The 25,964-nt window shown below is 41.6% G+C and overlaps 1 protein-coding gene across 2 annotated transcripts in view; it reads right to left on the bottom strand.

Annotated features, from left to right (window-relative positions):
• The window catches only part of mdga2a (MAM domain containing glycosylphosphatidylinositol anchor 2a), a 918,070-nt gene that overhangs the window by 210,115 nt on the left and 681,991 nt on the right, over positions 1 to 25,964 (bottom strand). For both annotated transcript variants that reach the window (XM_078562337.1, XM_078562336.1), the window contains exon 10: positions 9,719 to 9,867. In XM_078562337.1, coding sequence (XP_078418463.1) covers positions 9,719 to 9,867 — 149 coding nt within the window. The remainder of the gene's footprint in view (positions 1 to 9,718; positions 9,868 to 25,964) is intronic.

Consider the following 25,964-nt stretch of genomic DNA (forward strand, 5'->3'; position numbering starts at 1 on the left):
CATCGTCCTTGAGGAATTCCCGACCCTAAGAGCTGGGGGCCACTCAGGTAGCTCTCCAGCACTGGCAGCGCCATGGGAGTGGTGGCCACATGCAGTACTACAGTATTAGGGCTGTGGGCATTTCACAGGTATCTCCATTGGGCATGGGCAGCCCAAGTAGAAAGGACCCCTGGCATCAGGCCTACCTGATGAGGCTCTTGAGTGGCTTCAGTTGCTTTTGAGGAAATCTGTTCTTGAGCCTCCCTGCCCTGGGCTTAATTGAGGGGACTTGAGAAGGCTACGGGGTATCTGCCCTGCACCTTTCTGCCTGATCGGATGCCCACACCTCCCAGCCTACCTTCGTGGATCGGGGATGGGGTGGGTGGAGAATAAAAGCCCAATGGAGGTGAAATGTAGTATAAAGTAAAGCTTATCGCCTGCTAGCAGCAGAGTCCCAAAACTGCAGTAGGCAATTTTCAGGCAAGGGCACAGTGGGCAGGATTTTTTGCTAGGCATGCGGGCACATGCCCAACATGCCCACGTGTGAAATAGTGCACGATAACATCCGGCAAGTGTCCTGATGTCATCGCGCACTCACGCAATATTTCGCTCGGCGGGCGCGTGCGAGTTGGCAGTGCGCCCACCGGCAATTAATAGGCCTATTAAGGCCATTAATGTTTTAATTAAATGTGATTTTTCACTGCCCGTCCAATGTTACAGTTGGCAGGCGGGCGAATCGGCCAGGCAGCCTTTGGATTTTTCATGAAACTTCATCCACGAGCGGGATGAGGTTTCCGATATTAATTTTAAAAAATAAAAATGTTTTGACAGAATTTTTATAATCTGTATATTCATGTGATGGAGTCTGATGTGTGAAGATTATTTTCTGCAGTTTCAGATCTTTATTGATTGGTTTTAAATTCTTCAGCTCCCTGAGGCAGCTCTCTGCCTTCAGGGAGCTTTCATTGCGCGATCCCCAGCACCCGCGCTGACTTCAGCGCTCGCCCTCCTCCCACCCCCACCCTGGCAGCGCTGAGCCTTTCAGTGCGCCTTTCACACTGGTTGGCTGTTAATTGGCCGGCCAGCGTGAAATCGCGGTCAGGGGGCGATGGCGGGTGGCGGCCCGTTTCCAGGCCACTCCCGGGCCCGCCCACCGTGTCCACCCAATGACCTCAAAATCCTGCCCAGTGTTGCGCAATCTCTTTAGTGGCTCAAAAGAACAATTTTTGTCCTCTTGCTCACAATTAGTAGTCAACCTAAATCATACAGGATATTTGAAAACATTCAATCCTAAACAACCAGCTCTATTTCTTGATGAGCCTGAAACCCCAGTGGTATGAAACACAAAGCACAATCCAATTTACCAGGCCCACTTTGGCAAAACATGCATTAAGCAAGAATAAAAACAAAAGAACTCATTAAACTAAAGAACTAATTAAACTTCAATATAAAGTTACCAGGGTTTTTACAGAGCAATATTTCTATTTTAGTGGGAGAAAAGCAAGAAGCTAAACATTATTAGTCAAATAAAATGCACACAAATCAAGGAAGTCTCATAATTGGTGTCATAATCCTCCAATTTAGCTCAAATGTAATTACATAAGGGAAAGAAACAAGTATCCTATGGCAAAGCTCTCTCGTCAGCCGTGCATTTGCACAGAATATTCTAAAGCAAGAAAAGCCATCATCCGCAAACACTGTAATCTAATTCAACTCATCTAATGAGCTCAACTAATTGAACAACCAAAAACTGTTTCTCTAGGTACTGTACAAACAGACATCCACCGGTTGATTTAGCTGAAAGGAGATTAAGATCTTCCTTTAGTACAGCAAATCTCAACAGCCAGCATTTCGGAACAAGGGATGATTGCTTAGTCAGGCTGCAAAGTCTACTTCTCTTCTTGGACGTGTTGTTGCCTCCCAAATCCATTCTTATCTTTCTTGAAACTCCATGTCTGAACCCTTCCAATCAGGTTTTTGCTCCTGTAGCAGCAATGACAAAGCTCTTATCAAAGTCACAAATGACCATGATAAAGGTAAACTATCCCTCCTCCTTCATTTCACCGAACTGGGTTTTCAATTGGGGGTTGGGAACTGGACACAGAGAGCTAGTTTTTAAAAATGCCACAGCAGCCTGTTTAGTCATCACCCCTGTTCTTGCCGAGTTACATTGGTTCCTGGTCAAGGAAGGTCTCAATTTTAAAAGTCTCATCCCTGTTTTCAAATCTCTCCATGGCCTTAATTGCCCTATCTCTATCCTCCAGCCCCAATACCCTCTGAGTTATCTGCACTCCTCTAATTCTGGCCTCGTGTGCATTCCATTTATAATTGCTCCATCATTGGTGGTTGTGCCTTCCGTTGCCTAGGCTAATGTTCTGAAATTCTCTCCCTTCACCTCTCCACCTCACTTTCTCCCTTTAAAATACACCTTAAAACCCTCTTCTTTGACTAAGCTTTTGGTCATCTGACCTAATAGCTTCTTGTGTGAGTCATTGTCATGTTTTGTTTTATAATGCTTCTGCGAAGTGCCTTGGGACATTTTATTATGTTAAAGGCACTTTGCAAATATAAGCTAAAAGCAAAAAACTGCGGATGCTGGAAATCCAAAACAAAAACATAAATACCTGGAAAAACTCAGCAGGTCTGACAGCATCTGCGGAGAGGAACACAGTTAACGTTTCGAGTCCGTATGACTCTTCAACAGAACTAAAGAAAAATAGAAAAGAGGTGAAATTTGGTTTAAGGGGGAGGGGGATGTAAAGCTGGATAGAGGGCCAGTGATAGGTGGAGATAACCAAAAAATGTCACAGACAAAAGGACAAAGAGGTGTTGAAGGTGGTGATATTATCTAAGGAATGTGATAATAGGTGACATTAAGGGTAGAAAGCAGAACGATCAAGGTACAGATAGCCCTAGTGGGGGTGGGGTGGGGGGAAGGAATCGAAATAGGCTAAAAGGTAGAGATAAAACAATGGATGGAAATACATTTAAAAATAATGGAAATAGGTGGGAAAAGAAAAATCTATATAAATTATTGGAAAAAAGGGGGATCGGAAATGGGGTGGGGATGGAGGAGAGAGTTCATGATCTAAAATTGTTGAACTCAATATTCAGTCCGGAAGGCTGTAAAGTGCGTAGTCGGAAGATGAGGTGTTAATATAAGTTGTTGTTGTTACAGTATTGGCAGTTTAGGCAATAAATATAAGTTGTTGTTGTTACAGTATTGGCAACTTAGGCATTAAATATAAGTTGTTGTTGTTACAATATTGGCAGCTTAGGTATTAAAAATGCTGACATCTATTTCTGTCATATTGCAAATCGGAACTGAAAGATGTCAATTGCCATAATCCTTAAGATTCTTTTTCCATTCTAGCTACACCTCTAACAATTTTCTCTTTGCTGTAGATTTACATTTTACGGCCCCTGTTTTGTCAAAATTATATCAGTTTCATGATGAATGCATACACGCATTTGATGATAGGCTGAAACACTTTTATTTATTCTGTAGGCCTATTACCACTGAGTAAGCACATTTCTGGTCCATTTTTTAACATTTGAAACCATCTCCTTATTCTCTATGCTCAGTATACAGACTTAATGGCTCAAATCTTCCGATTAGCGTTGGAACCATTCCGACTCACAGGTAAAAATACACATTCACCTGCCAGCATTTGTTAGAAAGGTTAGACTTCCAATGTTGGCAGGTTCCTAAAGCCTCCATTGCAGGAAACCCAGCAGGCTTCGGCACAGCACTTGCCCCTTTTTTACAGCACAATCTGCCATATTCTGGTAAGTAAAAGCTTAAATGTCCCTGGAATGTTTAAATGTTCCTGTGTTAATTGTGCTATTTCCAGCTCTGTTTCACAGTAGATAATGTGATTTTCAGTATCTATAATTATTAAATATATCACAGCTAACATTTCCAAATCAAATTACTCGCAATTCTTTGAATGAGCACACCGAGACTGAGGGAGAAACTCATGGATTAAAGATTGTCTGTGGAGCTGTGAACCTCCGAAACTGCATAGCCTCACCCCATTGACAGTGCTAATCCCCCCTCATCCCCTGACAACGTCCACAGCCCATCCCTCACCCCGATCGTGTTTTCTTGCCTCCCTCACCCCCGACAATGTCCACCCCCTCTCTCTCTGCATGAAAACCTCTTAAGTAAATCCATGTTAAACACTAGGGTCAGTATAGGGTAAACAGTCCAAGTCTGAGTGGATCTGGCCAACCACGGAGCAATGGGCAGGGTAACACCGGCAATCGGAAGTTTAGACTTCCACTGTAAGTACCGGGGATATTGTGTGTATGTTGGGGATTTGGAGGGGTCCCATGTGCATTCTTTGGGGTACCTGTCTCCAACCACCTGGAGACCGGAAGATCTGGGCCCATTTCTGTTCAATGTGTTAGATGTTTACAAAATATTTTCACTGAAATGTTCAAGTCTTTTTTTATTAGTGATCTGCTTTCTCATACCTCCTTCTGGTAAATCCTCAGATTGGACTTGCAGTTCAGAATCTTGAACGAAAAGTAATCTCTGCACATACCTCAACTCATTGCTTAGTTTTTACTTAGATTTTTACCTAATGTTTATGATCAAGTTCAGTCAGTAGGAAGGACATCCAATTGTAATATGACTGTAAATGTCACCTTGACGTCTACTTCCTATAGGCTGAGGCAGATGAAGTGTCCTTCTTTCCCTCCAAGCTAAATCACTGAAGCTAAATCCTCTCATTATGAATGACGTACTCCAAATCACTTCTATTTACTCTGCTGGAATACTTCCATATATTGAAGGTGTTATATAAACAAAAGTTGCTGTTGCTGGTCTCAAGTTGTTTAATTTCCCAGTAATTTCACCAATCCAGCACCAAAGGTGCTGCTCAGTGAGCCGCTGGAGCTGAAACACTCACACATTTTATAATAAAATATAAAGTATTGGTTGTTGTATCCATTGACGCATGCAACTAGCCTATTAGCATTTTTAGGCTGTTACTAGAACGATTACTGTGTACATAGTCTAAATCTGTCACTTACAGCTACCTCAATTGTATTATCAGAAATACTGAATAGTTTCAGCACTGAATAACATTTCCAGATGGTTATGATCAGAAAATTGTATTCATGTCAGTTGCAATTAAGTGGCACAAAACACAACAGAAAACCACAGGAAGAAAATGCCCCTGAAAGTGTCTCACCTATTAAGTGAGAACCTTTATTAAACAATTTGTGATTAAGGAGAGTACAACAAAAAAAAAACCCTCTGAAATGTGAAATAGCCATTGTACAGCAATTACTTTTAATTCCTTCTAATTAACAGCAACAACAACTTGCACTAATGTAGTAAAACTCCTCAGGCGTGTTATCCGGCAAAACTGAGCCACATAGAGATATTAGACCAGGTGACCAAAAGCTTTGTCAAAGAGGTAGGTACTAAGGAGTGAGTTAAAGGAGCAGATAGAGGCAGAAAGGTGGAGGGAGGGAATTCCTGAGCTTAGTGCTTAAGCAACTGAAGGTACGGCTATCGATGGTGGAGCAAGGAAATCGGTAGCAAGCAAAAGGAAAGGACTGGAGCACAGATTGGCAATACCTCATTGGAGGTATTTCATTAGAATTATAATTTTTGCCTAATATTTCTCACTCAAACCCTTGCCTTCATATCTGCAGAATTATTTATACAAGTTTGAATAGAGTCCTATCCGAGAGAGTGATTCCCATGGCTGGAGAGTCTAGAACTAGGGTTCACTGTCTCTGGACAAAGGGTTGGCCATTTAGGATTAAGATTTGCCATGAAAGAGATTGAATTTCACAGCTACAACTACTATGAAACACTACAGATTCTAATCCTATTGGGATCATGGAAATGCTATTTGCGGATTAAAGTAGTCAGGTTTGCAGAATGTATACATTCTAGTATTAGATTGCTATCCTAGTGTTTTCTCCAATTGCCACTGAGGTCAAGGAGAAGTATCATATTTTTATTTACTCTGAGGTTGTGTTTCTGGTTACTCACTACTATTGGGATTAAGTAAGATCTGGAGAATCAATAAAGTAAGAAATAATTCATAATTCTCAACTAATTCTAATTGAGGAAGAAAAACTTCACTGGGAAAGTGGTACAACTGTGGCCAACTAAAGAAGTTAAGGTTAGTCTTAGATTACAATGTTGCCAAAATGTAGTAAGCCTGAGGATTGGGAGGGTTTTAAAAATCAGCAAAGGATTATCAAGAAAATGTTATTAAAGGGGGAGAAAATAGAATATGAGAATAAACTAGCGAAAAAATTATAAAAACAGGTATTAAGAGCTTTTACAAGTGAGTAAAAAGAAAGGGATTACTAAAGCAAATGTGAGACCCCCAAAGGCAAGCACAAGAAGAACTATAATGGGGAATTAGTAAATGGCATCATTGTTAACTAAACGTTGTGTGCCTGCTTTCATAGTAGAAAAACATAGAAGACCATGGTAGGGGCAATATCAGGCATACCTAGAAATGAGGTGCCAACCTGGTGAAGCTACAAACACATGTACTATATTCTCAAGGGCTTAATAAAATGAGAGGAGGTCTAATAGAAACATATAGGGGAGAATTTTCAGCTCGGCGAGTGGGGGTGGGGCCCTCTCACCGAGGCGTAAAATGACGCGGGGTGAAGTCAGGCATGTGTCCCAACATCACCGTATGTCATTTAGGTTTTCAGTTCGGCGGGCGATCAGTTGAGTAGGCTGTGCACCCGCCGAACTATCAAAGGCCTGTTAAGACCATTAATTAACTAATTAACTCTATTGAGAAAGCTGCCCGTCCAACCTTAAGGTTGGCGGGCAGGCAAAGAGTCCAGGCGGACTTCACATTTTTCATGGAACCTCATCCACAGGCGGGATGAGGTTTCATGAAGGGTTTATGAATTGAATAAAATTTTTCATTAAAGTTCATTGACATGTCCCAGCTCATGTGACACTGTCACATGAGGGGACATATCTTACATTTTTTTTTTCTTTATTAAAATTTCTCAAACTTAAAGCTTATCTCCCTTCGCGCGCATGTGTGAATGAGCACACTTCTGACTCAGGGAACCCCCCCATCCCCCCCCAAGCCTGCAAAGGGAGTGCACAGCGCTTCTGGGTGCACGCCACGCTGGGTGGGCCTTAATTGGTCCACACACGTAAAATGGCGGCGCAGACCCGATTGGAGGCACCGGTCGGATCCATGCCCACCCCCGTACAACCCCCTCGACGGGGGGAAAATTCTCTCCATAAAATTCTTGGAGGGCTTGACAGGGTAGATGCCAAGAGAGTGATTCCCCTGCCTGGAGAGTCAAGAACTAGGGTTCACTGTCTTTGGATAAAGGGTTGGCCATTTAGGATTAATATATAGAGAAATTTCTTCACTCAAAGAATTGTGAATATTTGGAATTCTCTGCCCCAAGGGTTTGTGGATGCTCTGTCAGTCAGTACATTCAAGACTGAGATCAATAGATTTTTGGGCACTAATGGGATCAAGGATTATGGGAATAGGGGAGGAAAGTGAGGTTGATATATAAGTTCAGACATGATCTTATTGAATGGTGGAACAGGATGGAGGGGCTATAGGCATATTTTTCCTTATCTTCTTATGGACTACTGGGAGGAGCATGCTCGATGGATTTTTACTGTTCCACACTTTCCTCATGTCCTAATAGCTTGGAAAGTCTAAAATTGAAACACCATCTATATCAGTGGGTTTCTATGAAAAGAAAAAGAAACAATGTTCCAATACTCTACAGAAAGTTCATATTCAACTTATTAGCAATTTATGGATGAACAACAAAGTCATTGCATGAATATCTCTTCAAGTCACACATCATTCAAATTATGTCTCTACATTTTTCATATGACAAATTCTACATTCCTTTATGAAAGTCAAAACTAAAGAGATGTCAGGCCTATAAAATTGAATGATACTTAAGTTTGCCCCAAAATTGGAAAGAAAATATTTTATAAAACTTTCAAATCTCTAAACATGCCTAGAAAGAAAAAATTTGCATTTACATAGCATCTTTCATATCCTAAGGCCATCAAAGCACTTCACAGCCAATGAAGCACTTCGGATACATCACTAAAGTAATGCAAGAAACATGACTGCCAATTTGTGCACAGGAAGGCCCTATTACTAGTAATGGGGTAAGTGGCCAGATGATATATTTTTATTGATTTTAGTTCAGGAATAAATGCTGGCCTGGATTTCCTGGTTCTTCTTCAAATAGTGCTTTGGATCTTACAGCCAACTAAGAGCCTCAGTTTAACATCTCATAAGAAAGCATCTCCGACGGTGCAACAATTCCTCAGTACTGCAATGAAGTGTCAGTCTAGATAAGATGCTCAAATCTCTGGTGTGTGACTTGAACCCATGACCTTTAGATTCTTGATAAGCAAAAGGGTGAAAGGTTATCGGGGGTAGGCGGGAATGTGGAGTTGAGGTTACAATCAGATTAGCCATGATCTTATTGAATAGCGGAGCAGGCTCGAGGAGCCGAGTGGCCTACTCTTGCTCCTAATTAGTATGTCCCTACGTTCATATTCAGAGGTGAGCGTGCTACTTCTGAGCCAATGCTAACATGTAAGCATATCTGAATATTTTGATGCATATAACTACAATGAGAGAAAATGTTCGGCCACTAGTAAACATGTAGCTTCATTAATGATGTTCCAGCTGCTCTCTGTAAACCTCTTCCTAACCAGTGTTCTCTAAGTTTAAAGGCAACTCTGTTCTCTCTTTGCGCTGTCCAGACAAAAAGCCACAACTCCATCTTCAAAAGAGCTGGTTTGTTCCTCCCTGTACTTTACTATTCCCACATTAGCCAGGACCGATGTAACCCCCTACAAGCAGTTCTGTACTATGGACTTGTGTTCACGGGGGAACTGGCTATGGACTGTCAAAGCTCATGTTACTTCAAACATTTAACTATCTGTTTGAGAGAAGAACCTGCTCATTGATTGTTTAATATTTGTGTTAGATTTGAAGATAAGTCTAGAGCTGACCGCACAGAACCCCAGTACACAATGGAATTCAGCAAAGAAATCTCACAGATCAACCTTCATTGGACTGGATCTGCTCATTTTCTACAAAATTGCTTTATCACAATGTCTGTCAGAACGTGATGCATCCATTTGTGTTTTATGGCAAACCTTCATCTGTTTCATAGTTGCATTTTGGCCTACATATCTCAAAATGTAGGGAAATCACTGCTAATGACAGAAAATCCAATGACTGAATTATGCAAAACAATAATACAAATGGCTGTGAGCAAATATCTTTTGAATGTATTTACATATCTGCATATCTTATCGCAGGTTTCAGAAGCTATTTAAGGAAACTTGCAATAAGCACAATCAAGACAATTACAAAAAATGCTCTCACGTTTAAGCCCGTACATTGGTTAGTTAAGAAATAAATCAGTGTATTATTCTGTGACTAGCTCATATCAGTGTGGTAATTACCTTACAGTAATTATGATTTTGTTTATTGTTGCATGAGTAAAAGGTCACATTTCTTCTTCACAATGTCTGCTATGTACTGAAATAATGAGTTGTGACATTGAACCTTTAAACTCACTCATGTCAAAGCACTGTCACAGTACAACTGAACAAATTAGTGGCACACCCATAAGCAACTTCAGGCTCACTGTGTGTTCAAGTGGCAGTCCTTGAGGAACAGCAAAACTATTCCTGTGGCAGGGAAAGAAGGTGATTACATTTTCATACCTGCCTGATGCCCAAACGGTATGCAAGGATACGGTCAACGGCATTAGGATTCATCTGAGTCCACTGCAGCATGTAGGAGTACACACGTGCTCGATTCTGCCAGAGTGGGTTAGGTGTGTCATAGTAGAATTCAGGAGAATAAGCTTTACCTGAAAAAATAAACAATATGACAGTTAATGAGATGCTGAACCATATGCTAATTGCACAGTGTATTAACATACAAGTTTACAATGTGCTCCACCCGTTAAAAGCAAACTGACACATCAGGAAAAGCAATATGATACATAAGAAAATACGTTACAAGTTGCTGCAGTAATCGAGAGTTCCACCCTGTGTTGGGTGACATTAACGTTGAAATGAAATCAATAATGATTAAGGGTTCATAATGGATGGTTCATTTTTTTCATTAGGAATGTAGCTATTGTTGTTTAAGGTCACATAAAAGAGAGATCAAGAGAAACAAAACTTGCAGAAAATATAATTGAACTCAAATCTAACAAGGCATATTTCATTTATAGAAACAGATCATTGGGGGACATTATTAAAATTATTTAGGGATTGATAAATAATGTTAGGGTGATATCACTGGAACACGGAGTAAAACATAATTAAAATTTAGCCCAAAATGAATTCTGAAATGATGATTTCATTAAAACCATGTACAGTGGAACTTTGTAATTGTAAACAGTATCATTACAAACCTCCTAATTTAACGAACATTTCTCTGGTTCTGGTGGAACCATTCTTACAGTTAGTAGGAGTTCTAATTTCTCAAAGATAACCAAGACTACTACACCAACTCCGCATATCTTAAGATTTTTTGCACAGCTTTATGATGTAACATGCCTTTAAGGGATATCAACATGACATCATTAGACATTATTAGAAGGGAAGTGTATCATGTGATCCAATCTTAGTTTCACTTTTGCCTTGAGCAGAGCACACACACACAGCTCTGATGTCTTCAAGCTTTATATCTATGTATAACTGTTCTCATCTGTCTAGTCTTAATAAATGAGCCCACAACATGTTTACATGTTATGAGCAATTGGTGCCTTCTGTCTCCCACAGTAAATAAGCCCAAGGTGTCATTTTATTATAATAACACAACATTCTACAGTTTTTGGTTCTTATTGTCCATGTGCAAAGCATTGCCTGGGTACAATGTAGAGTAAAGCTGGGCAGGGAGGACAGTACATTCATGACAGAGGCCATCTGATTTTTCTTCTATTCATCTAAATGGAAGAAAAAATGGGCAGGCTGTCTTTTGGAAATGTGATTCTGCTGGCTTCATTCTCCTCACTGCACTCTAGCCAGGTGATGTTTTAGGCATAGATGGTGAAGATTAAACTCCACCTGTACTAGTTCCAAGGGGTCATTTTCAATGTTCACCAGCTGAGCAGTGGCCTGATTGAGTGCGCAGCCAACCCTTTATAAAATAACTATGACAGGTAGGTGATTCATTCCACAAGGTGAACGCCCAGACACTGAAGTTGAAAATAACCCCTGACCCCAAATCCACCCCCCAAAAAACTATCAGAGGGTACAAAACAACTGCATGAAATGAGTTATTGTTTTAACCAAACATAAGATGACCATACATAAAAAGCATTCAAATTCAATCTTTAGAAAGATTAACAATCCAACCATCTGGATGGACTCAAAGCGATAGGTAAAACATCTGCACTCTGACCTATTCTATTACCAAAGCCCTTGACCTGGCCAACAGTATACTTTCCAAATTGCACTCAAGACCTCCCAGATTGGCACACCTTGGGTTGAATTTTCACTCCTGTGTCGGGTAAGCAGATCAGGAAATTTCCCAACACCACTAACCCGAATGGGGAGAAACTCCCCTAAAGTGCTGTATTTTTGTTCCCAGGAGGTTGTGGTGGCAGGGGAGGAAGGGAAAGACAGGTGCTAACTGGAGTTGGGCCTGCTGACTCTGCAAACAGTGCTGAGGCAGCCACTGGGGCTGCCAGGTGCTAAGGTGGGCAATTTAAAAGGCCTGCCTTGGTGCATTGTCCCTGATGTAATAAAATAATAAAACAAAAAAAAAACCCTCTAGTCCTTACCCATCACACCCCCTCACCCCTGCACACTCCCCATGCCCCAATCATTCCAATGTATGTAACCTCAGCCTCCCCACCCACCCCTTTGGTCCCTCATATACCCCCATGCCAACCTATGACCCTCTACGCCCCCCATGGCCCCTTATCACCCCATGTCAACTTAGTGCCTATGCCCTCCACCCGCCACCCTTTGTCCTTACACCCTCCATGCCAACTCATCCAGTATCCACCATGGGCAGGCCGCAGGAGCCATGCTGAGATGAAATTAAATAAAATTCTAAGTATCCATCACAGACTTAAATTACAGACCTAACTATATTTTAAAAAATCATTCTTGTTGTTAAAAGCCTGTTCACCATATTTAAACCCCTACAAGTACTTAATCCCTTACAAAAACAAGCTTTTATATTCATAGCCCTACATCAAAGACAGTTATTCTCTTTATAATCACTTGCAGCTGTCAATCAAGCTGTGAATTTACAGCCCTCATCCCCACTGTGATGGCTAGGCTGTGGCAGCAGTCAAGCAGCACTAATCCTATAATGATAGTCCTCAGGCTTATATCAACAAGCAGCTAGTCAAATTGCGAGCACCTTTCTTTTTTCAACAGGCTGGCTCTTTATCAATAAATTAAAGAGTAGGGCCAGGATTTTTAGTTTAGCGGGCAGTGCCCAACCCGACCGAGCGCAAAATGATACACGATGATGGTCGGCCGAGCGTGCTGATGTCAACGCACAGTCGCATGATAGTTTAGTCGGCGGGCATGCGCAGGAGTCGGCAGCATGCCCACTAACAATTAAAAGACCTATTAAGACCATTAAGTTATCAATTGACTTTAACTTTTCACTGCCCAGTCACCCTAACAGTTGGCGGGCAGACGAAAAGGCCAAGTGGCCTTTGTATTTTTGGAAACCTCATCTATGGGCGGGATGAGGCTTCCAAAAGCAAATAAGAATAAAATAAAAACTTTCTGTTTTAATTAAAAACATGACCGAATCACATGAGGAGAAATGTTCCATTACATTTTTCTGCTCTTTATTTTTTTTTAAAACATCTCTTCATCTCCTTGAGGCAGCTCTGTACCTCAGGGAGATTATTCAGCACTCTCTCGTGCTAGGCCTGTTTGCACACACCCCCCCTCACCACAGGCAGTGCTCAGCACTGCCACTCACGTACCACGCTGGGTAGGCTTTAATTAGCCTGCCCGCGTAAAATCGCGGAGCGCTGCTGATCGCGGGCAGCGGTCGGCTTCCTGACCGCCCCCACGGATCCCGCACACCAAGGGCAAAATTCTGCCACAGGGGTTTAAATGACTTGATAGCTTGACAGTCCCACAGACCTTATCCACTTATTATGCATACCCATGTCTATTCTTCACAATCCCAAAGAGTAACTGACTCCTTCCAAAGGGGTATCTTACCTCTCCAAAGATCTCCAGCTAGTTTTGACCTTTTCCTCAAATGTCTAAAGCCCACTTGTCTTCCGAGTGAAGGAAACTGCACTTTTCAAATGTGCAGCTGCCTCCGTGAACTGCAGATGGGCAAAATGCATCTCGCCAACCCCCCAACCCCAGCAAAAATGGTGAGTGCTGGGTTCAGGGTCAGGACCACCAGATTTGGGCCTCCAGCACTATTTTGGCTAAGGCATGGATCCCTTCCATCCCTGTGAAAATTCAGGCCTTAGTGCCAAAATCAATTAGATGACTACTTTTATGATTAACTTTTGAAATTTTCTTTAGCACAATTTGCAGATTACCCACCGAAATTCACAAAATCGCAGTAAGCAAAGCCTAGGCAAATGAAACACAGCCACATACAGGGATATAATTGCTATGTGATAAGATAAACATATGAACCACTCTCAAGATATTAAATTACTGTACCGGATGATGATATAAAGTTGATAATAGTGAAGGTGTGGCATTAGTAATTTAGCTCAGAGTCTGTTTTGACACTTATGTATCCTTGACATTGTTTACAAGACCCAACATGTTGATTTTAATGCTGAGGAAGTAAAATTAAATATGAAGAAATTTCACTAAAGGTTGCTATGAACGTCCACAGAATTAATTAAAGTTGTCACTCACCAAAACTGTCAATGAGGTTCCACTGACCTTGCTAATTAAAAACTACTTTTTCTCCACAAGATTTTGTTGGGTAAAGATTGTGTATGGTTTGCTCCTGACTAGTTCGAAAGCAAGATCTTCAAAACCTGGCCCATGAAGACATGTTAGAAAGTGATGTGGACATCATACCCCTGAAGGGAGAGAGCAAAATCTGCCTGCCTCAATAGTGGCTCCTGTTTGTGGATTAGCAAATGGTGAGCTCCAATATAAGGTTATAAAGCTATTATTTATGACTGTTACTGAGAGTATCATTAACACCTGATTAACCAAATTCCTCCACTATACATCAAGGGCTGAATTTCACCCATGTTGGGCGGGGTCGGGTGGGGTGGTTGAGAAGCGATCGGGGCCAGAAGGCAATTTCATGCTGGCGTGAAACGCGAGTGGCAGTGCTCATTGCTGTCTGTGCAGGTGGGGGTGGGAAATGTGAGCCAGTTGAGTGCGATCTTCGCACATGCTCACGAATGCGCGCTTTATAATCTCAGGGAGATGAAGAGATGTGAAAAAAAAATAATTTAAAAAATAACGATGTAATGAAACATGTCCCCTCAAGTCACATGAGCAGGGACATGTTATTAATGAAAAATTAAAGTTTTAATTTGATTTTTATTTGCTTTTGGAAACATCATCCCGTCCATGGATGAGGTTTCCACAAAAGTGCAAAGGCAGCTTGGCCTTTTCACCTGCCCGCCAACCATAAGGTTGGATGGGCAGTGAAAAATTTATTTTAAGTAACTTTTTAATGGCCTTAATTGTCAGCGGGCACGCTGCTGACTGCAGTGTGCACCCGCCGGCTGAAATATCACGTGAGTGCACAATGATGTTGGGACGCTCACCTGACATCATCGTGCGTCATTTTACACTCGGTCGGGTCGGGCGCGCGCCTGCCTGCCTGCCCGCCGGGCTAAACATTTTACCCCAAGTAACCCTCAGAGAACAGGTTTAACAGATCCGCTACAGTGCTTTGGACAGCTCTGATAAAGTTACAAATGTGGTAATAATAATGACTATCTCCATCTGTCCAAGCTTTGGATCCTCCAGGCTGCTTCCACTGCTTTCTTAAGTCTGTAAGGTTTGAAAGCGTGTTGACTGCCAAAAACACATCATTGTTGATAAAAGGTCAAATGAACTACCTACAGAAATTAGCAATAAACAGCTTGGGCTGTTTTGATGTTCACTAACTAGCTGATTTGTCAAATCAATTCAAATAATTACAATGCTTTAAACCAAAGATGCCTTCAGTTGCAGCCAACATTCAAAGTGTCATGGTTCCTGTTCCATTACAAAACAACAGCGCAAACCCTGGGGTATTACAAGGGATCCCTTTGCGAATATGGATTATTGTGTAGCCTTTAAGATCATTTTGAAAACCTATGTACACATTACACCCTATTAACTAGTTGGGAGTAGTGTTCAACTGGATTGCTGCCTACTGTCATTTTAAATGCTTTCATGAATAATATCTGTATACTTACAGCAGAGCTGTCAATGCAGGGTAAATCCTGTGCATGACATTTTCATTCCCAAATTAGCTACATTCCTGAAGCAAATACATAAGCACAGCAAGCTGCATCCATCATATAGGCACACGAGACAACCTGTCTGGGTTTAGTTCGCATCCACTTCCTGACACTGCTGCATCAAACCACTGATATTCTTCAGTTATTGACATGACTGAGTCTCCTCTCTTGATAGTTAGGAGTAGATGTACTATTGGTCAATCACCAATCAAAGAGCTATGGTCTCAGATGGGCAAAGAACTACATTGATGGCTAAAAGAAGCAACTGGTGAAAAGACACATCAAAGTAAGAATTTAAAGTTAAAGCCAAATTCTGGTGGATCCAATGTGAAGCTGGTTTCTTTAGTTATCTATGTGCAGCCACTCCTGATAATTTAAAGTCAATTCTGCACTAAAGAAATTAAATAATACGATAATTCGAATTGAACAATACAAATAGCAAAATAGTAATTTACTATTAATATAATTAAACTATCAGAAAATTTTAATGAAGTGACTTTGAATTAAATGTAATTTATATCTATTTATGCAACCTTGTTTCATCTTTCTTTATCTATTAGCAATAATATAGGATGGAAAAAATGGATTTATATGCACTATACATCCAACTTGTGTTGATCACACATCGAGAGTGTCCATCACGCAAATAAATCCAGCAAACTCAAATTTCAAAACAATCAAAAATATTTATTGCACTGTTTTGAACCACATCCCTCACAAGGCTCTCTCAAAAATCACCTCAGTCTGAGTTCTGAGGCTCTTAATGTTTGCAGGCTGGACAAGCGCCAGAAAGGTGACATTTTAACAGCATGCAAGATAGTAAACCATATGGAAAAGGTAAATCTGGTAAATTACTTTCAGTTAAATTGAGAGCATGACAAGGTGACACAGATTCATATTAGTAAAAGGCAAATTGAGGACAGATGTCAGCAAGTCTTTTTCTTTACACAAACGCAGTAGTCAATACAAAATGCACTTTAGAGCAGTGGATCCTGGAATCATTTAAGAAACATTTGAATGTTGTAATGTGAAGACTGTAGGTTCTTTCAGAGTGGGTGAACTAAGATGGACAAATAGTTTACTTTGTCTATGCTTTATTTTTACCCTTTTTCCTGTGATCTCTTCTGATTGAGATGCTGTCAACACAGTATAGTGTTGGTTCCAAAGCCATCCATTCGCCCATTATAGAGTGACATTTTTTGAAAGTTGAGAGCTTCCATGGCATTTTGCTTCTGCCCACCTAACAATATTATTTAGACCTTGCTATACCAACTGTTTCTCAAAGTTTCTCTGGATCGTTTGTAATTCTATATGACAGAGTCTAATTCACAGAGAAAAGGCAAATGTATAAGGGCTTGATCCATTCATTTTATATTTTATCTGCATTCTTGCTAAGCACAGCTTTAAAAAAAAGTTTCTCCTCTCATGGTCTGTGATGCCCTGTGTCACCTTTGCCAACTCCATATTACTTCCATAGCCGTTTTGCTGCCTCTACGTATCCATCATCTTTGCATTTTCATGCTGCATATTTCTGAACTTGTTTTCCACCTATGTTCAATCTATATTAATGATTCAAGTGAAGGCACTGAGGGTAATGTATCCAAGTTTGCTGATGATACAAAGCTAGTTGGGACCATAAACTCTGAGGAGAACACAAAGAGGCAGCAAAAGGATACAAACAGGTTAGCTAAGTGGACTATTGGCAGATGGAGCATAATGTGGGGAAAAGTGAGATCAATTATTTAGGTAGTAAGAGTAGAAATGCAGAATTCCTTTTAACTGGTGAGAAACTTTAAACTGTTAAAGATCAGAGAAATTTGGATGTCATTTATAAGAAACACAGAAAGTCAGCATTCAGTTAGGAAAGCAAATAACAAGTTGGCCTTTATTCCAAGGGGCTAGAGTGAATCATGCATGCATACAACTTTAGAAATGTTTTTGACTGATAGTAAAAATGATCACATTGAGTATTTAAGGTTTTACAGGGCAATCTTTTACAGGTAAATTTGTTTAGCACAGTGAATGTTAATGGAATTTTTTTTGTATAGTGTTAGAATCATAACTTCCAGGACATTATTTTCTTTTAAAATATGGAAGAACATTGCATTATCTGAAAACTTAGAAGCTGACTTGGATTTATTTTAAAAAAGGACCATAAGTTTACCTTGGAATGTGAACAAGCATGCCTTTTCCAATAATTCACCTGACCAGCATGGCATTTGGGGGAACAAGCAGTTTGCTTATTGAAGTGCAATCACTGTAATGGATGGGGAAAAAAATTGATTTAAAGGCAAAGGTCTGTTGATTTACTGGAAATCACCTGATGGAGGAGCTTTAAGTTTTGAACTTTTTTTTTTAACTCAGTTGAAAATGAACTGAGAGTGTGAAGCTGCCCAGCTCGTACTCCCCTTGCCTTGCCTGAAACAGAGTGGCTATCAGTATCCAGCTAGGAATCCTCATCTCAGTGGAACTGGTCTGACTTTGGAAACCCAAGAGGCTGAGACAAGAAGGATTGATCCAGCTATATTCTCATCTATGCTGAATCTCCATTGGTGAGAACCTCCAGACATCTGCTGAGACCAGTGGCCCATCTTCAGATGAGGGAGCTCCAGATCAACAGCATCAAAACTTAATCCTTTTTTTTAATAAAGTCTATTCTTCAATCGCTTATCTCTGTGGAGGTCCAATCCATTTGTCCATTTGTGTCTGTGTGTAGCGAAGGTAAATAATTGTCCATTTTGGTGAGTGAATTAAATGTTTACACCAATGTTGTGACCTGTGGAGTAGTGGGGCTAGATAAACTGCATATGCCTTCCATCCCGGTCGTAACAATAGGATACATGAAATATTTTTCGGAAGTAATTTTTATGAAAAAATATTAAGATGTCCAATTAAATAAGCCCCTTTAATGAGCTATCTGCTCTTCCAATTGTCTTTCTGCATTTCCCACCCACTATGAAGCAGAAGCTTGAACTCTGTAGTTTTCTATTCCTGCAGACACCTCATATACTTTAACCATCATACAGTGCTAGATTGCTAATGACTTTACTTTATATCTCTCCAAGGCACTTTGAAAGGTAGTAATATAAGTATACTGCATTACTCTCACCATTTAAAAGGTATTCTGATTGCGAATGAACTAACTGATTTATTTCTAGAAATAAAACAAGTAAGAGGCATTTGGCACAGGAGTAGTCGGCTCATAAAAAAAAAATACCCTGCTCCTGGTAGAATTAAACATAAGGAGAGTCTCTTTGCTATCAGTCTGTAAGATGTTTCAACACTTCCTTTCAGGTGTGCTTCCCCAGCGCTAATCTAGGTCCACTGTTTCCATAGGTCACTTCTTTAGGCCCAATATTAATGGCCCCCACCTGGGGGCAGTGGGGCTGTTAAAATAGCAGGTATGAGTTACTCACTTCAATCCCATTTCCTTTCCATGTTAACCTGCTCTTCTGAGCAGGCAAGCAGGATACTTGCAGTAAGAAAGCAGGATCCAGTTTTAAAGATACAGATTTGGTCCAGTTTGTCACCTAATCTCCAATTTCAACCTGAGGTCTGAACATTGAAGGGGTGTGGAGGGTTGTGGGGTAGTGGGGTTTGTGTGTGGCGGGGGGGTGGAGAGGTTATGGTCTCAGCTCCCCCTAGGCTAAACCTGCTGGCAGTCACATCCTGGGCCACACATTCTCCAGCAAGGAAGTTTCAAATTTATTTTTCAGGTTTTGTCAGGAACATCAGGAATGTCCCAGGCTTCACTGAGAATCTTTGGGCCTGCTTTGAACTAGTCTATCCCATTTTCCCTTGATTATGTGAAGGCATTAACCCACCCTCAACCCTGTTATTCTCATCATCTAAATACAGACTTAATCAATAATATTCAAGTTCCTTTTAGGATTTAATGTAAAGACTAACACAGTTTTGTGAGCTAGGCATGTTGGAGCTGAGTTGCCATCTTTGAACAAACTTAGCCTTATGTTTAAGTATACAGCAAACGCATATATAAAGTGATATACAAAGCTAGTTCTACCTATAAACAGAAACCATCCTGAGAAATTTATTTTATATTCAATAGATTATTTACAACATTATGAACAAAAGTGACAATTACTCATCTTTTTATCGTTTTATTGTATAGTTTATTCTCATTTCTCTTATTTTTCCTTTCTTTCCCATTTGTTTTCATTTATTTTTTCCTCTTTTTACAATGTGCAACTTCATCTCTCGGAACTGTCCTGATAGTTACCATGTGTGAGAAACAGAACAAAATTCCCAAGTAGATTCTTCTTCATATTTTATACCATAGCTGCTTCCTTTCCTGAGATTATTTATATAAAAAAATAACAGCTTTAAGAAGGAATTCACATTATTCAAGTTTGGAGTGAAGTTCTGTAAAAATGTTATATTTGAAATGTTCTGCTAAACCTCTGCATAAATGTAGCAAATATTAACAAAGAAAAATGCTGGTGAAAATAGACGAAGGTAAAGATTTATTTGTTGGTTGACCTTAGCTATCAAAAGTCACCTGCTAAACAGATGAACAATAAAGAGCTCTCCCACATTACATGCCAACATCTCTTTATGTAACTGTGGTATTTGCTTATAAATCTACCTGAATAAGAAGACTACTAGAATTGGATTTGACAAAATTCTAAGTAACAGAACAGAAATTCTACACAAGATAGATATTGGAGATGAAAAAGGCATCCATGATTAACTTTTCTTTTTACTTATTCTCTCATGGGATGTAGGCGTCACTTGCTAGGCCAGCATTTGTTGCCCATCCCTAATTGCCCTTGAGATGGTGGTGGTGGTGAACCGCCTTCTTGAACCGCTGCTGTCCATGTTGTGTAGGTATACCCACGGTGCTGCTAGGAAGGGAGTTCCATGATTTTGACCTAGTAACAGTGAAGGAATGGCGATATAGTTCCAAATCAGGATGGTGTGTGGCTTGCAGGGGAATTTAGAGGTGGTGGTGTTCCCATGCATCTGCTGCTGTTGTCCTTCTAGGTGGCAGAGGCCTCAGGTTTGAAAGGTGCCGTGGTAAGTGGCTGCAGTGCATCTTGTAGATGGTACACACTGCTGCCACTGTGCATTAGTGGTGGAGGGAGCGAATGTTTGTGGATGTGGTGCCAGTCAAGCAGCTGCTTTGTCCTGGATGGTGTTGAACTTTTTTGAGTTTTGTTGGAGTGCAATCACGCAGGCAAGTGCAGAGTATTCGATCACACTCCTGACTTGTGCCTTATAGATGGTGGACAGGCTTTGGGGAGTCAGGAGGTGAGCTATTGGCCATAGAATTCCCAGCCTCTGACCTGCTCTTGTAGCCACAATATTTATATGGCTGGTCCAGTTCAGTTTCTAGTCAATGATAAGCCCCTGGATATTGATAGTGGGGGATTAAGTTAAGGTAATGCCATTGAATATCAAGGGCAGATGGTTAGATTCTCTCTTGTTGGAGGTGGTCATTGCCTGGCACTTGTGTGGCACGAATGTTACTTGCAACTTTATCAGCCAATATATCTTCCTGCATACAGACATGGGCTGCTTCAGTATCTGAGAAATCGCAAATGGTGCTGGACATTGTGCAAACAGCAGCGAACATACCCACTTCTGAACTTATGATGGACAGAAGGTCATTTTTGAAGCAGCTGAAGATGGTTGGACCTAGGACACTCCCCTCAGAAACTCCTGCAGCGATGTTCCAGGACTGAGATGATTGACCTCCAACAACCACAACCATCTTCCTTTGTGCTAGGTATGACTCCAACCAGTGGAAAGTTTCCCCCCTGATTCCCATTGACTCCAGTTTTGCTAGGGCTCCTTAATGCCACACTTGATCAAATGCTGCCTTGATGTCAAGGGCAGTCACTCTCACATCACCTCTTGAGTTCAGCTCTTTTGTCCATTTTGGACCAAGACTGTAATGAGAAATAAACAGCAAAGAAATAAAAATGAGGCACGAGTCACAAGGCAGAAACAAGAGAAATAAAAGCAATGTGTATAATTAGGAAAAGAAAAAATATTGTAAATTGGTTGAAAAGTAGGAGACAAGGAATAGGGATATGGGGTATCAACTCTGATTGGCAGATGCAACAAAGGATGCTCCCCAGCAACCTATAGTGGGGTCCCAGCTTTTCACTAAATATATCGATAACTTGGATGAAGAGTTGGATATCTAAGTTGGCGCACAATACTTTGTCACAAGGAATAGTAACTAGTACCGATTGGCACAGGAACTTAAAAATAGTACATAGTTGAGTTAAGTGATGGGGCAAAACTGTGGCAAATGGAGTTCAATATGGAAGGCCAGAATTTTCGCCCCGTTGGGGGGGAAGTTCAAGAGCAGGCGCGTGGAGGCACGCCGCCATTTTATGTGGGCGGGCCAATTAAGGCCCACCCAGCGTGACGTCCGCATGAAGCGCTATGCGCTCCCTATGTCGGTGGGGGGATTCTCTCAGCCGAGAGTGCACTCTTTCGCGCATGCACACGAAAGAGCGCATTCATCTCCCTGAGGCTAAGTGCTGCCTCAGGGAGATTGGCTACACATTAAAAAATATTGAAAGCAAGAAAAAAAATTCCCTGACATGTCCCCTCATGTCACATGAGGTGGGACATGTCCATCACTTTCTCTTTTATTAAAAATTTATAAACATACATGAAACCTCATCCCGCCCATGGATGAGGTTTCATGCTTTTTCCAATGCCCGCCAGGGCTCCCAGCCTGCCCACCAACCTTAAGGTTGGACGGGCAGGTCCACTAATTACATTAGTTACTTTGTCAATGGCCTCAATAGGCCATTGACAGGTCGGCGGGCACACAGCTGATTCGGCTCAGCCCCCGCCGACCTGAAAATTGAAATGGGGCAGGGTGATGTTGGGAGTTCTGCCCGATGTCATCCTGCGTCGTTTTACGCGTCGGCGAGCGGGCCCTAACCCCCCCGCCGCTCGCCAACTGGGAAATCCTGGCCGAAATGTGTGAGGTCATCCACTTTGGATTTAAGATAAATTGGACTATTTTCTAAATGGTGAGAAATGCATGTGTACCTATCATTAAAGATTTGTAGATCGACACAAAAAGCAATCAAAAAGGTTAGTAGGATGTCGGGAGTCCTATGTTCAGTTCTGGGCATCACACCTCAGGAAGCAGGCATTGGCACTGGAGGAATGCAGCACAGAATGATATCATAGTTAAAGGGTTCGATTATAGGGGCAGGTTGCATGAATTTGGCTTATTTTCCCTTGACTATATCAGATTGAAGACAGATATAGTGATCTGTCTGAGGTGTTCAAAATGATGAAAGGATTCAATCGAAAGGATAAAGAGTATTTATTTCCTCTGGGGATGGAATGCAGAACTGGAGGGCAATGAACTAAAATTAGAGCTAGGTAATTTTGGGGTGAAATGAGGAAGCACTTTCTCACTCAGTGGTAGCAGAAATCTGGAATTCTCTTTTAAAAGATTGATAAGACAATTGAAGTTTTCAAGACTGAGGTTGACAGGTTTTTGTTAGGTAAGGGTATTAATGGATAAGGAGCAAAGGTACGTAAATGAAGTTGAGGTGCAGATCAACCGTGATTGAACTGAATGGTGGACCAGGCTTTGGGGCTGAATGGCCTTCTTATGTTTCCATGGACTGATCGGGCGGGTGCGAGCATGGCCCAAATGCATGTGAAATTGCGCAAAATGACATCGGGTGTGCGTCCCGACGTCATCGCGCATGCGTGCAATATTGAGGTCGGCAGGTGCGCGTGGGAGTCAGAGTCACGCCCGCTGACAATTAAAGGGCCAATTAAGGCCACTAAAAACCCATTACATTGCCCGTGTGATTTCACACTTGTTGCATGGGCAAAACAAGCAGGCGGGTAGCCAGTTTTTTTAACGAAACCTCATCCAAGGCTGGGATGAAATGTCTGGAGTGAAATATAATAAAAAAGGGAATCTGGGGACTGATGTTTTTTTGAGTTCTGCTGTCAGGTGCTTGTATGTGTTGAATAGACACAGTTTGGTGCATTTTTTTCTTGTCATTTATTCTGTCCAGGTCTGCAGCTCCCTGTGGCAGCTCCGCAGCAGCTGTCTGCCTTCAGGGAGCTCGCGAGAACCGCCCACCTGCACCCTCACTTTTGTCGGTGCCCTTCCTCTTCCCGCCACCCCCCTCTTAGCAGTGCTGAGGGTTAATTGGCCAGCTAGTGTGAAATTGCATTCGGGGGCCAATTGCAGGCGGGAGCGCATTTTGGGTCTGCTTCTGGGCCCGCTGACTTGGCGCACATGCCAACCGTGAAATCCAGGCCTATGTTCAATAATAAAAGAAGTAGAGAGTAGATAAAAAGAAATGAGAGACAAACTTGTACCACTGCAGAAGGACAAACAACAAACTGGGCATAAGTCAGAGATAAAAACAAAAAGCTAAAAGCTACTGCGGATGCTGGAAATCCAAAACAAAAACAGAATTACCTGGAAAAACTCAGCAGGTCTGGCAGCATCGGTGGAGAAGAAAACTCATGCTGCCAGACCTGCTGAGTTTTTCCAGGTAATTCTGTTTTTGTTTTGGGCATAAGTCAGGTACACATACTTTACTCTGTTTTAATGCAGTGAAGGAGACAAAATGAATGAGGGCACATAACAACCAATTATATTAGTTTTCTAGCAACAGAGAATGAAATTTGGTGATATTGTCATGTTTGTAATGATGAATAATAAAGCAATCTATTAGTCCCTCATGAATACATCCATTTCTCCATTTCCTCTCTGGTATTGTTCATTTAAAAAAAAAACCTTTTCGTAACAAGCCTCAGCAGGAACTGGCACTGGGTTGAATTGTTTCTTCCATTGATTTTGTTGACTAAAATTCTGTGAAGTCAAACAGTCTAATTTCAGATCTCTTTGGATTGATTTTTTTTCTTCAAAGGATTTCGCTGGCCAATGCCACTGATTAGTGCAGCTTCACGTATTATAGAGCGTATTTGAAAACTACTGGAAAGACTGAAATCTGAGGGATCACCCACCCACAATTGAAATTAATTTAAAATACAAACACACATCAACCTTTTCAGACTTACGCTGGGTCTGAATGATTTAAACACATTCTTATTATGAAGTCTGTCCTTTAATCCTTTGATCCCTTCCCATCTATTCTGCAACATTTCCTCATCCTTTCATTTTTTATGCAGCACATATGCAGTCTGCTGTGTGTTACTAGTGTGAGGAGAATGTGTGCAGTTTATTGGCTCATACTGCTGAGGAGGAAGAAGGTTGCAAGGCTACTTAAACATGTGCGAGCTGACTCCTATGTTGCATCTTCAGGATTAAAGAGGGGAGAGAAAGACACAGGCAAGAATAGAGATCTGCCAGCTTCCGCAATGCAAATCTCCTGCTTCTCCTTGATCAGGTTGTTGTTGTGCATGTTCAATCATCCAACTGAAGCCCAAGAACAACACAAATCAAGTCCAAAGTGACAAACTGAAGTAAGCATTGGAGTTAAAGCTTTTGCAATTCCAACCACTACTCATACCACTGAAAGCGTTCGCGCTGGAGCATAAGCTCCAAGCACAATATCAGGTCCAAGAACAGCAATCAATGTCTTATTCAAAAACAAAAATACCTGGAAAAGCTCAGCAGGTCTGGCAGCATCTGCGGAGAGGAGCACAGTCAATGTCTTATGCGCGTTATAGCACTCTGATTTGCATATTACAATTATTTGACACCTGAAACAGGAGCGTTGGTTGCCCAGCGATAAGCCCCTGTAAAAATGGCTCTGGTCAGAATATCAGCATTGACAGGGCGGCAAAGCTGCTGGCCCTATTTTGAGACTGTTACTGCTCCATTAATGCTGACTTCAAGTAAAAAACAGCCCTTCTGTCTGTCCCACATTACAGTGGCTCTAAAAACAATTCATGCATGTCAAGAAATACTCAGCGGGTCAGGGAGCAACTGTATAGAAAAACAGAAGCTCAGGTTTTTCCTTCCAGGTTGTGTGTGCAGAGACGGGAGAATTGCTGGCTTTGTGAACCCAGCCTTTAAAAATGGCTGCACAAAGTTGGAATTTTCATCCCAGGGGACGTGGACTGGATTGCAAGCCTGGCCCAAAGCCTCCGGAGCGAGTGCAGAGGCTGCTGGGTACAGAGCCAGGTTGGGCGAAAGGCCTGCCAATGTGGACCGGCACTTAGTTTTAATTATTAAAAAAAAAGATTAGAACAAGGAAACAGCCCTCCAGCCCTCACCCCCTCCCACACACTCCTCATGCCCAACCCATGCCAATCTATGCCACCTCATGTCCACACCCCCTTTGGCTCCTCATACTCCCTATGCCAACCCATGCCTCTCTACCCACACTCCAGTGCCCCTCAAAAACCCATGCCAATTCATGCCCCTCTACCTATTCAAAAACCTCTCATACACCCTATGCCAACCCATTGCCCCTCTATCCACCACCATGGTCTCTCATTCCCCTATGCCAATACTTGTCTCTCTATCCACCCCCATGGTCTCATACCCCTATGCCAACACATGCCTCTCTACCCAACCCCATGGCCCCTCA

The sequence above is a fragment of the Cetorhinus maximus genome, chromosome 18 (assembly GCF_964194155.1).
Source record: "Cetorhinus maximus chromosome 18, sCetMax3.hap1.1, whole genome shotgun sequence".
Taxonomy (NCBI): Eukaryota; Metazoa; Chordata; class Chondrichthyes; order Lamniformes; family Cetorhinidae; genus Cetorhinus; species Cetorhinus maximus.